Raw genomic sequence first — 12,571 nt, 5'->3', positions numbered from 1 at the left:
CCCCTCACAACAAACACCCTGTGAGGTCGGTGGGGCTGAGAGAGCTCCGAGAAGCTGTGACTAGCCCAAGGTCACCCAGCTGGCGTGTGTGGGAGTGCCCAGGCTAATCTGAATTCCCCAGAGAAGCCTCCACAGCTCAGGCGGCAGAGCTGGGAATCAAACCCGGTTCCTCCAGATTAGATACACAAGCTCATAACCTCCTACGCCACTGCTGCTCCTTGTGAGGTGGGTGGGGCTGAGAGAGCTCCGAAGAGCTGTGACTAGCCCAAGGTCACCCAGCTGGCATGTGTTGGAGTGCACAAGCTAATCTGGTTCACCAGACAAGCCTCCACAGCTCAAGAGGCAGAGTGGGGAATCAAACCCAGTTATCCAGATTAAAGTTCACCTGCTCTTAACCACTACACTACGCTGGCTCTCTAAATGTAGGAGTGGAGGGATAAAATGATGAACCGGCCCTAAGGCTGTTCCCACATTCACTTTTAGCTTGTTTGAGTCATTGAAAATAAATTGTTTTCCCTCCTCTGTTTCCCACAGCATCAAAACCTAGAGGGCCGGCTTTCTCCCTAGACAACCAACTGCCACTCTATTTCCTAAGGCATTCTCTGTCCTAATGCACAAAAATAAATCTGGATACACATTTTAAGTGGTTAAGAGGGGCGGACGCTGATTTGGAGAACTGGGGTTGTTTTCCCCGCTCCTGCACATGAAGCCTGCTGAGTGACCTTGAGCTAGTCACAGTTTTCTTGAATTTGCTCAGCCCCACCTGCCTCACCAGGTGTCTGTAGTGGGGAGAGGAAGGGAAAGGAGTTAGCCTGCCACTTTGAGTCCCCTTAAGGAGGAGGAGGAGGAGGAGGAGGAGGAGGAGGAGGAGGAGGAAGAAGAAGAAGAAGAAGAAGAAGAAGAAGAAGAAGAAGAAGAAGAAGAGGAGGAGGAGGAGGAGGAGGAGGGGGGAGGGGGAGGGGGAGGGGGAGGGGGAGGGGGGGAGGAGGAGTTTGGATTTATATCCCCCCTTTCTCTCCTGCAGGAGACTCAAAGGGGCTGACAATCTCCTTTCCCTTTCCCCCCTCACAACAAACACCCTGTGAGGTGGGTGGGGCTGAGAGAGCTCCGAGAAGCTGTGACTAGCCCAAGGTCACCCAGCTGGCGTGTTTTGGAGTGCACAGGCTAATCTGAATTCCCCAGAGAAGCTTCCACAGCTCAGGTGGCAGAGCGGGGAATCAAAGCCGGTTCTTCCAGATTACATACACGAGCTCTTAACCTCCTACGCCACTGCTGCTCTCAGCTTAAGGCTGGGAAAAGTGGACTCTCAATCCAAACTCTTTCTTCTCTCTAGAACCGGTGCCATTTTCTAATAGCGAGAGGGGCGATGTGTGCCAGGGAAAGAGGGCATCAACAGTCACGTTGGCTTTCTCCTCTTTGTTCTAGGGTGGCAGGGAGCGGATTGCTCGATCCCCTGCCCGAGTGGCACTTGGGGCCTCAACTGTAACCAGACGTGTTTCTGTGCCAACGGAGCAGCCTGCAACCCCGTGGATGGATTCTGCCTGTGTTCCCCTGGGTGGCAAGGAGATTTCTGTAACCAGCCGTGCCCTGTAAGTCTTCTTGCAGCCAGGGCTTTTGCGGTTACGCTGCAAGAGCCGTAGACAAAGAACGCAGTTGGAACACATTTTTGAAATTGTGGGGCAGAGGCTGTGTATGGGAAGTGCCCGGATTTTTTTTTTTATTATTCATATACTTATTCTTTTCAAACATTTATTAGCTGCCTTTCTTCCTTCTGGAACTCGAGGCAGCCTACAATATAGATCAGTGATGGCGAACCTTTTCGAGACCGAGTGCCCAAATTGCAACCCAAAACCCACTTATTTATCGCAAAGTGCCAACACGGCCATTTAACCTGAATATTGAGGCTTCAGTTTAGAAAAAATGGTCGGCTCCGAGGCGTGTGTGACTCGGGAGTAAGCTTGGTGGTAGTCGGTGGCTTTCCTTTGAAGCAACCGTGCAACTCTTCCAACGGGTGAGTCACGACCCTAGGAGGGTTTACTCAGAAGCAAGCCCCATTGCCAGCAACCAAGCTCACTCCCAGCTCGCTTTAGTTCTTTGCATGAAAATCAGTGGGGTTTAACAGCACTTAACAGGATTACCTACACTGCTTTCCCACAACTAGGTCTTAGGTTTAATGCTAATAATTGAGCCCAGTGGCCCAGGCCAGCCTAGATGTGGGGGGGGGGCACTCTGTTTGCGCAGGCCCACAGAGAGGGCTCTGAGTGCCACCTCTGGCACCCGTGCCATAGGTTCGCCACCACTGATATAGATAAAGTTCATCAAAGTATATTAAAAACCACAATTTAGAACAGCTGGTAAAGGTAAAGGTGGCCCCCTGTATAAGCACTGGGTCAGTACTGAGCCATGGTGTTTACTAGGCAGACCATTTTTACGAGGTGGTTTGCCATTACTTCCCTCCGTTGTCTGCACTTTACCTCCATCGAGCTGGCAGACTTAACCAAATCCGTTCAGTTGGATAGCTGGGTTGGTGTGAAACAGAAAACAAAGGATTGACTGGTCGCCACATCTCAAAAAGGATATCGAGGAGATAGAAAAAGTGCCGAGAAGGGCAACGAGGATGATTGAGGGACTGGAGCACCTTCCTTATGAGGAGAGGCTGCAGCGTTTGGGACTCTTTAGTTTGGAGAGGAGACGTCTGAGGGGGGATAGGATTGAAGTCTACAAAAATTATGCATGGGGTAGAAAATGTTGACAGAGAGAAATTTTTCTCTCTTCCTCACAATACTAGAACCAGGGGGCATTCATTGAAAATGCTGGGGGGAAGAATTAGGACTAATAAAAGAAACACTTCTTCACGCAACACGTGATTGGCGTTTGGAATATGCTGCCACAGGAGGCGGTGATGGCCACTAACCTGGATAACTTTAAAAGGGGCTTGGACAGATTTATGGAGGAGAAGTCGATCTCTGGCTACCAATCTTGATCCTCTTTGATCTGAGATTGCAAATGCCTTAACAGACCAGGTGCTCGGGAGCAACAGCCGCAGAAGGCCCTTGCTTTCACCTCCTGCAGGTGAGCTCCCAAAGGCACCTGGTGGGCCACTGTGAGTAGCAGAGAGCTGGACTAGATGGACTCTGGTCTGATCCAGCTGGCTTGTTCTTATGTTCTTATGACTCCAGTAGCCCCTTTAAGACCAACAAAGTTTTATTGTTGGCGTAAGCTTTTGTGTGTCTGCAGGAGCGTGCCTGCACAGGAAAGCTTTTTCAAAGAATTAAACTTCCTTGGTCTTAAAAGGAGCTGCTGGTATCAAATTTTGAACCTGACTATATAGGCTAAGGGACATGCACCCAAGCTACAAACACCTTTTAAAGCAGGGTTGGGCAATTATTTTTTCCATGGGGCCGCATAAGAAACAGAAAATATTGTGGAGGGCCGGGCCAAAAGGCAGGGAGGCGAGGCGCTTTTGAAAGCCTGCAGAAGCCGGCAGCCAAAGCAACCGGCTTCTGCAGGGCTTTCAAAGGCACCTCGCTCCCCAGCACGGCAGGGGGGCCAGTCAGGGTCATCCGGCGGGCCAGATGTGGCCCGCGGGCCGTATAATGCCCAGGTCTGTTCTAAAGTAAAAACGGTTCCGGCTGAAACCAGCCGGGGAGTGCCAAGACCACGGGCAGGGGTAGTGATAACCGGCTGCTCCTCCTGAGCTAGTCACAGGTCTAAAGAAAATGATCCTCTGAAGATGCCAGCCACAGATGCAGGCGAAACGTCAGGAGAGAATGCTGCTAGAACACGGCCATACAGCCCGGAAACCACACAGCACTCAAAATGGAGATAGTTTTTTAACCTGCACAACTGCAGTGTCTGCTACAAATCTAAGCCAGGTGACCCAGAGCAGTTCGATTTGAATCCAGTAGCACCTTAGAGAATAGCCAGATTTTTAAAGTGTTCGCTTTCAGACGCCGTATTGGCCAAAGGGAACTTTGGCTCTCAGAAACTCATGCTGCTAAAAATGTTATTGGTCTCCGAGGTGGTGCTGGACACGAATGTAGGTGTTCTACAGTAGAAGCTACAACGGGGACATCTGGGGACACTTGACTCAGGCGCCCCACGTTCAAGTCACGTGGGGGTGCACAATCGCCCCCAAACCCCTCCCCCTCGCCTGGCCCCACCCCAACAGACCGCTCCCGGCAGAGCCGGTTGAAAGAGCAGTCTGTTTGGGAGCGGTCTGTTGGGGTGGGGCCACGCCAAGGAGGATCTGTGCCCATGGATGGCAGGATCCATGGGCAGAACAAGTTCTCCCCCCCCCCCATTCCCAGCAGTCTGTCTGTGCCCATGGATGACAGGATCCATGGTCAGAGATAGCTCTTCCACCCCCCACCCCCCCGCATCCCAGCAATTTGACTCTGCCCATGGATCACAGGATTCATGGACAGATCAAGCTCTCCTTTCCCCCGCCCTGCCCCTTTTAGAATGATCAGGTGCAAAAAAAAAAATCACTGTTTGGCGGGGGGGCAGTCGCCAGTGGGGTGGGGAGGCGCAAAACTCAGATTTTGCCCCGGGCTCCATTTTCCCTAGCTTCGCCCCTGGTTCTACTGCAAACCAACGTGGCTGCTTGCGGATTCGACCGGGAGAAGCAAACGGTTTTTGCACGTGTGTGTTTGAATGTCAGACTGAAAGGCCTCCTCTCCCGTTGTTTCTCTTTGTGGAAGGAGGGGACGTACGGCCTGAACTGCAGCCGGCTCTGCGACTGCAACCATGCGGACGGATGCGATCCAGTCACGGGCCACTGCTGCTGCCTTGCCGGATGGACAGGTAAGCCAGCCGAGGATCGATTGCTCTTGTCTTGCTGACTAACCCAGGTGCCTTCAGTTGGTTTCCTTTTTCGTTAGACCCGGTTCTGTTACACAAAAGTCAACTCAGTTTATTTTGCTGGCCAAGTTTCCAAGGGTTCCCTGAAATGGGATTGCCAACTCTGGCTCGGGAGATTCCTGGAAAGACCAGGGGTCTGCAACCTGCGGCTCTCCAGATGTTCATGGACTGCAATTCCCATCAGCCCCCGCCAGCATGACCAACTGGCTGATGGGATTTGTAGTCCATGAACATCTGGACAGCCGCAGGTTGCAGACCCCTGGCCCAGAGAGAACTGGGTTTGGGGAAGGGAAAGACCTCACCATGTTATAATGCTGTAGAGTCCACCCTCCAACGCAGTCATTTTCTGTTGGGGAACTACTCTCTGCAGTCTGGTGTTCAATTGAGGGACTGGAGCCCCTTCCTTATGAGGAGAGGCTGCAGCGTTTGGGACTCTTTAGTTTGGAGAGGAGACGTCTGAGGGGGGATAGGATTGAAGTCTGTAAAATTATGCATGGGGTAGAAAATGTTGACAGAGAGAATTTTTCCTCTTTTTCTCACAATACTAGAACCAGGGGGCACCCATTGAAAATGCTGGGGGGGAGAATTAGGACTAATAAAAGGAAACACTTCTTCACGCAATTCGTGATCGGTGTTTGGAATATGCTGCCACAGGAGGTGGTGATGGCCACTCACCTGGATAGCTTTAAAAAGGGAATTGGACAGATTGTTGGAGGAGAAGTTGATCTCGGGCTACCAATCTTGATCCTCCTTGATCTCAGATTGCAAATGCCTTAGCAGACCAGGTGCTCAGGAGGAGCAGCAGCAGCAGAAGGCCATTGCTTTCACATCCTGCAGGTGAGCTCCCAAAGGCACCTGGTGGGCCACTGTGAGTAGCAGAGAGCTGGACTAGATGGACTCTGGTCTGATCCAGCAGGCTCGTTCTTATGTTCTTAATTTTAATTTCCAGTCCCACCTGGAGGTTTGCCACTGTAACTGAATCTGGAAACTCTTGGGGCAGTTTTTGGGAAAGTTTTATTTATTTTGCACATATGGATAATACATACAGAAAAAAGAAAAAGAAAAAGTCCAAATCTGGTCCCCCCCCCCCCACAGTAATAATAATAATGGAAAAAGAAAAAAATACACACACACCCTACACACATATAGGGTGACTGAATTTAGTTCCCTGCTTATTATTATTATATTTAAAGATAAAATTATTATTATTATTAAAGATAAAATTATTAAACATGTAGAAAAGCAAGACCTGCTGAGGAAGAGTCAGCATGGCTTTTGTAGAGGCAAGTCCTGTCTTACAAACTTACTAGAGTTCTTTGAGGGTGTAAACAGGCATGTGGACAGGGGTGAACCGGTGGACATTGTCTACTTGGATTTCCAAAAGGCTTTTGACAAAGTTCCTCACCAGAGACTGTTGAGAAAACTCAGCAATGAAGAAATAAGAGGGGAAGTCCTCCTATGGATTAAAAACTGGTTGAGAAACAGGAAACAAAGAGTGGGTATAAATGGGAAGTTCTCACAATGGAGAGATGTCGGGAGTGGTGTCCCCCAAGGATCCGTTTTGGGACCAGTGCTCTTTAACCTATTCATAAATGACCTGGAAGTAGGGGTGGGTAGCGTGGTGGCCAAGTTTGCGGATGATACCAAATTATGTAGGGTGGTGAGAACCACAAAGGATTGCGAAGAGCTCCAAGCGGACCTTGATAAATTAGGTGAGTGGGCTCAGAAATGGCAAATGCAGTTCAATGTAGCAAAATGCAAAGTGATACACTTAGGGGCAAAAAATCCAAACTTCACATACAAGCTACAGGGGTCAGTGCTATCAGTCACAGACCAGGAAAGGGATTTGGGCGTCTTAGTTGATAGTTCCATGGGAATGTCAACTCAATGCATGGCAGCTGTGAAAAAGGCAAACTCTATGCTGGGGATCATTAGGAAAGGAATTGAGAATAAAACTGCAAAGATTGTCATGCCCTTATATAAAGCAGTGGTGCGACCGCACTTGGAGTACTGTGTCCAGTTCTGGTCGCCGCATCTCAAAAAGGATATCGAAGAGATAGAAAAAGTGCCGAGAAGGGCAACAAGGATGATTGAGGGACTGGAGCACCTTCCCTATGAGGAGAGGCTGCAGCGTTTGGGACTCTTTAGTTTGGAGAGGAGACATCTGAGGGGGGATATGATTGAAGTCTATAAAATTATGCATGGGGTAGAAAATGTTGACAGAGAGAAATTTTTCTCTCTTTCTCACAGTACTAGAACCAGGGGGGATTCATTGAAAATGCTGGGGGGAAGAAGTAGGACTAATAATAGGAAACACTTCTTCACGCAACGTGTGATTGGTGTTTGGAATATGCTGCCACAGGAGGTGGTGATGGCCACTAACCTGGATAGCTTTAAAAAGGGCTTGGACAGATTGATGGAGGAGAAGTCAATCTATGGCTACCAATCTTGATCCTCCTTGATCTCAGATTGCAAATGCCTTAACAGACCAGGTGATCGGGAGCAACAGCCGCAGAAGGCCATTGCGTTCACATCCTGCAGGTGAGCTCCCAAAGGCACCTGGTGGGCCACTGCGAGTAGCAGAGAGCTGGACTAGATGGACTCTGGTCTGATCCAGCAGGCTCTTTCTTATGTTCTTAATTTTAATTTCCAGTCCCACCTGGAGGTTTGCCACTGTAACTGAATCTGGAAACTCTTGGGGCAGTTTTTGGGAAAGTTTTATTTATTTTGCACATATGGATAATACATACAGAAAAAAGAAAAAGGAAAAGTCCAAATCTGGTCCCCCCCCTACAGTAATAATAATAATGGAAAAAGAAAAATACACACACACACCCTACACACATATAGGGTGACTGAATCTAGTTCCCTGCTTGTGGTTAATGCCTGTATTTTTTCACTTTTAGTCCTTCTTATAAAACTACTTTTGTCCAATGCGCTGCTTTCATTCCAGTCTCGAAACCTGCCATTATTTTTCTATTTGTATAGCAATCCCATTGGTTTGCAAAGCAAGAGACAAAACAGAGGTGTTTTGATGCTGCCTGACCCTGTGTAGAGACCCAGGACTTCCTTGGTGGCCTCCCATACAATTACTAACCAGGACTGACCCAATCCAATCCAATCCAAAAACCTTTATTAGGCATAAACCAGAAGTACCATACATTCCAAGTGCAAAAACAGGATCATTGTTACATATCATGTAGAACACGGATTAAAAATGTGGCAACTGCTTCAGAAATTTCTACATGAGGGCTGTTCAGTAGCTGAGACATTTTTTGTTTGTCTGAGAGAAACATAAATTCTAGAGGTAGTAAAGCTCCCAGATCAGTTCTAAATATCATTATACCTCGAACAGTAAAGCAGGATGTGAGGGATTGAGTCTATAGTGTTGGGACAGTACTGACAGCAACGCTCACTTTGTGGGATGTTAAGGAAACGACCTCGAAGATAGACAGAGGGGAATGAGTTGCACCTTGCTCTGGTCATGACCCATCTGCACTTATAATTAACAAGCTGTTCTAAATATACAGCAGGGCTAGATTTCGGGGGTGTGATCCCAAAGTATAGAGGGGAACAGGAGCTTTGTGCAGCACTCAGGAGAGATTGGTATTCCTGGTCGTACAGTCTGATCTTTAGATGATGGTAAATTTCCGTGGCGGTAAGCATATGCAGAGACTCCCATGAGAAACCCAAGGAGAAGATTTTTTTTTTTCAATATGGAGCCACCACTTCGAAAGCTGAAGCTCCCTCATTTCTAGCAAAGATAAGCTTTTTGGATCTGTGCAGAAGCAGAGATGCAGCCAAAACTTAAATGTTACAGCCCATGCCCCAGTTTCTAATAAATGTTGCCCTGATTCCAGACAGAGCGCACCATAAGGGACACAATGTGGGGTGCCAAATATCTTATATAGGAAGTTTGATTGGATGCGTTCCAGGTTCTTGTGCCAAGCTTGGATCCAAACAAGGATACCATGCAATAGGTACTGTACCACCTTGGCATTAAACACCTTCAGTGCTGCTGGAATAAACCTGACCCTACTTAGCTTCCAGCTCCCCTGGGCCATCCAAGTCAGGGCTTGTCCAATTTATAATTGGACAGTTATTGAGATACACTACACCACAGGTGTCATGGACTACAGTTCCCATCATCCCTGTCAGCATCATGCTGGCACTGGATGATGGGAACTGTAGTCCATAACATCTGGAGGGCCACAAGTTTGACACCTGTGCACTACAGTGTTTTCGTGGTGCAGACAGAAAACCGAGGCTTCCGGCTCGCTTCCGGTTGCCTGTGGCCGGAGTGGGCAAGGCTTGGGGTCAGCAGACTATCCCTGTTTTGGACAACGCTCAGTCCAGACGCCATCCGTGTCGACAGCTGGCAGATTTATTTTCGGACGGGCTGGGTTCCTTTAAAGCTGCCACCACCTGTGAGTCGTATATACGGAAGCAGCTATGCCAAGGCAGATGAGTTAGCCTTCAGTTTTCTGGGGAAATTTGGCTGATCTCTTCAAAGTCTGAAGTGGGGAACAGTCATCGCTAAGGAGTGTCACCGGGAAGGCTCGCTTTAAAATCAGCTTCTGCCGTTGTGTCGGGGAGCCCTATTCCTAAATTTTACCACTGGTTCTGGGATTATTTCAAGTAACTTCTCTCCCTTTATGCAGAGTTTCCACCAGAGGAGCTGAAGCTCTCTCCAAGAAGACGGTAGCAGGGTTCTCTTAAGCTGCGTGAAGCCCGCCTCATTCAAAAGGCAACTTTTTTATTATTAAACAACACAGAAGGGAGAAAATGGGCCGGGAGGGAAGGAGGTAAGAGAAGAAGTTCCGTTGCCTAGGAACAGAATGTGTCTGTCACCATTTGCAGCAGGCGACTCGTCTGCAGGCGGCGGTATCCCGCCCAGCTTTGGCTCAACAACCTGCCAGGATTTCTCCTGCCCGTCAGGGATCAGTCGCAGAGCCCAAAACCTCTTGAGCTGTCAATTCTGTCCCCAGCATGAAGATGTTAATTGTGCTGGGAGAGGGGGGTTAACTTGACCGGTCCGTCTCCCCGACGTGTTGTCTTTTGAATGGCAGGGAAACTTGGGGGGCATAACTGAGACGTGAGATTTCTCTGGATACAACTTGAAGAGATGCAGTAATAGAGGGCGGTCATTCAGCTCTGATTTTTGTGCTTTTTGGGGGTGTATGGGTTTTTTTAAGAAATGTTGTCTATTTTGTACTAACTGCTATGCCAGTGGTGGCGAACCTATGGCACGGGTGCCAGAGGTGGCACTCAGAGCCCTCTCTGTGGGCACACGCAAATAGAGTGCCCCCCACACACACATTTAGGCTGGCCTGGGCTCAATTATTAGCAGTAAACCTAAGACCTAGTTTTGAGGAAGCAGTGCAAAGAACTAAAGCACAAACCTTTTCCTGGGAGGAAGCTCGGTTGCTGGCAATGGGGCTTGCTTCTGAGTAAACCCTCCTCGGGTCGTGATTCACCTGTTGGAAGAGTTGCACGGTTGCTTCAAAGTAAAGCCACTGACTACCACCAAGCTTACTCCCGAGTAACGCACGTCTCGGAGCCAACAGTTTTTCTAAACTAAAACCTCTGTAGTCAGGTTAAATTGCCGTATTGGCTCTTTGCAATAAATAAGTGAGTTTTGGGTTGCAATTTGGGCACTCAGCAAGGACGTAGGTAAGGGGGGGTTCTCGGGTTCAGACCCCCCCATTGCATGTCCGAAGCTCCGCCCCCCCGTTTGTGGTTTTTTTGTATTTTAAAGTGTTTTTTTCGGTTTTTGGCCTGCAGGGGCTGCAGTTTTTAGGCTAGCAGCACCAAAATTTCAGGCTATCGTCAGGTGACACTCCTGACGATACCAGACAAGTTTGGTGAAGTTTGGTTCAGGGGGTCCAAAGTTATGGACCCCCAAAAAGGGTGCCCCATCCCCCATTGTTTCCAATGGGAGCTAATAGTAGAAGGGCCTCGCCCCCGAACCCCCCACCCCCATAAAAATCTATACCTACGTCACTGGCACTCAGTCTCGAAAAGGTTCGCCATCAGTGTGCTATGCGGTGGTGGGATTCAGCCGGTTTGCACCACTTTGGCGGAACCGGTTGTTAAAATGGTGCTTGTAAACAATCAGGTGTTAAATTATTTGAATCCCACCTCTGCTGCTATATGTGGCTTCCTTCTGGGCATAATAACCCTTTTTGGGGTTTTGTCCTTCTGTCTGCATATTTTATAGCTGAAGATAGCCATCCTTGGGGGGGGGGGACCACCCAGAGGTGGGATCCAGCAGGTTCTCACAGGTTCCCGAGAGTAGGTTACTAATTATTTGTGTGTGCCGAGAGGGGGTTACTAATTGGTGATTTTGCCACGTGATTTTTGCCTTAGTTACGCCCCTCCTCCCCTCCTCAGCAGTACCCTGTTTCCCCGAATATAAGACATCCCCCCAAAATAAGATGTAGTAGAGGTTTTGCTGAAGTGCGAAATATAAGGCATCCCCAGAAAGTAAGACGTAGCCAAGTTTTTGTTTGGAAGCATGCCCGTCAAACAGAACACCAGAGCATACAGCTGTGGAGCGGAAAAATAAGACATCCCCTGAAAATAAGACATAGCACATCTTGTGGAGCAAAAATTAATATAAGACGCTGTCTTATTTTCGGGGAAACACGGTAGTGTGCAGAACTTGAAGCAGTCTCTAGCAGGAGGTGCACTGGCATGCGTGGCAGCCTGCGTTTCAAGGCAAGTGTATCTGGCTTCCAGCCTAAGGACCGATCTGCAGTGGCTGTGTTCCTGCTACAGCCCTGCCCAGCAAATGCCCTGTTCCCTGAATGTCTGGCCACGCTTCCGTCAGGTTCTCACTAAATTCCATTACTGCTACGCCACTGTTTGAATCCCACCACCATGGGAACCTGTTACTAAAATTTTTGGATCCCACCACTTGGGGAAACCCAGTAATTTTCATACTCTTCGTAGGTGTCAACTTCTTGTAGCCATTTACTATTATTTGAAGTTGTTTACCATGTAGCCCAATTTACAAATGTGACATTATAAATAATAAAACATGGGAAACTTACTGGGGCCGGGGGGGTGGGTGGGAAGAATGCTGTCTGAAATCTTGTTTTAATTAAACGTGGCCTAGAAAACATCAGAAAAGTTTGGGAACTTCTGAGGGTGTTTGCTCTCCCAGCTCCTGGGGCCGGGGCGATGCAAATGACTCCGTGATCCGAATAGCCAGTGCGAAATTGATCTGAAAGCAGGGTATTCCGTATGTTCGTTCCACGCGTGGGATTTCCATTGATGGTGCCAAAGATCAAGAGGAAGGGAAATAGCTGTGCTGCTTTTTAAAAAGTCGGTTCTCGAGATATTACTCATTAAAAAACCTCAGAGATTAATAATATGATCAAGGCGCGGCAGGAAGCTCTGGAAGAAAGAACTGCTTGGACCAAGGTGCTTGTTCTGAGCAGTGGCAGGAGAAGAGTTTTTGAAATGTATCTGTTGCCGCTGTGTGCATTGTGACATCACTTCCTGGGAAAATCCAGAATGGTTCTAGTAATCACCAGAAGCTCTATGGCAGTGGGGGTGAACCTTTGGCACTCCAGATCAAAGAAGGTTATTATTTCCATCAGCTCCTGCCAGCATGGCCATCTACCGCTGCTGCCACAGGCCGATGGGAATTCAGGGTCCATAACATCTGGAGTGCCAAAGGTCTCGCCACCACAGCTCTATG

The 12,571-nt window shown here is 48.6% G+C and overlaps 2 protein-coding genes across 2 annotated transcripts in view; both read left to right on the top strand.

Annotated features, from left to right (window-relative positions):
- The window catches only part of MEGF11 (multiple EGF like domains 11), a 96,798-nt gene extending 84,732 nt beyond the window's left edge, over positions 1 to 12,066 (top strand). Inside the window, exons 9-12 of the mRNA XM_048482083.1 lie at positions 1,426 to 1,589; positions 4,704 to 4,806; positions 9,117 to 9,290; positions 12,032 to 12,066. Of these exons, the coding sequence (XP_048338040.1) occupies positions 1,426 to 1,589; positions 4,704 to 4,806; positions 9,117 to 9,290; positions 12,032 to 12,066 (476 nt within the window). The remainder of the gene's footprint in view (positions 1 to 1,425; positions 1,590 to 4,703; positions 4,807 to 9,116; positions 9,291 to 12,031) is intronic.
- Positions 12,067 to 12,240: 174 nt separating this feature from the next.
- The window catches only part of DENND4A (DENN domain containing 4A), a 61,261-nt gene continuing 60,930 nt past the window's right edge, over positions 12,241 to 12,571 (top strand). Inside the window, 1 exon segment of the mRNA XM_048482082.1 lies at positions 12,241 to 12,291. Coding sequence (XP_048338039.1) covers positions 12,241 to 12,291 — 51 coding nt within the window.

The sequence above is a fragment of the Sphaerodactylus townsendi genome, linkage group LG17, assembly GCF_021028975.2.
Source record: "Sphaerodactylus townsendi isolate TG3544 linkage group LG17, MPM_Stown_v2.3, whole genome shotgun sequence".
In the NCBI taxonomy this organism is placed as follows: domain Eukaryota; kingdom Metazoa; phylum Chordata; class Lepidosauria; order Squamata; family Sphaerodactylidae; genus Sphaerodactylus; species Sphaerodactylus townsendi.
The sequence above is the reverse complement of the archived record's forward strand: the minus strand, read 5'-3'. Positions and strand labels throughout refer to the sequence as shown.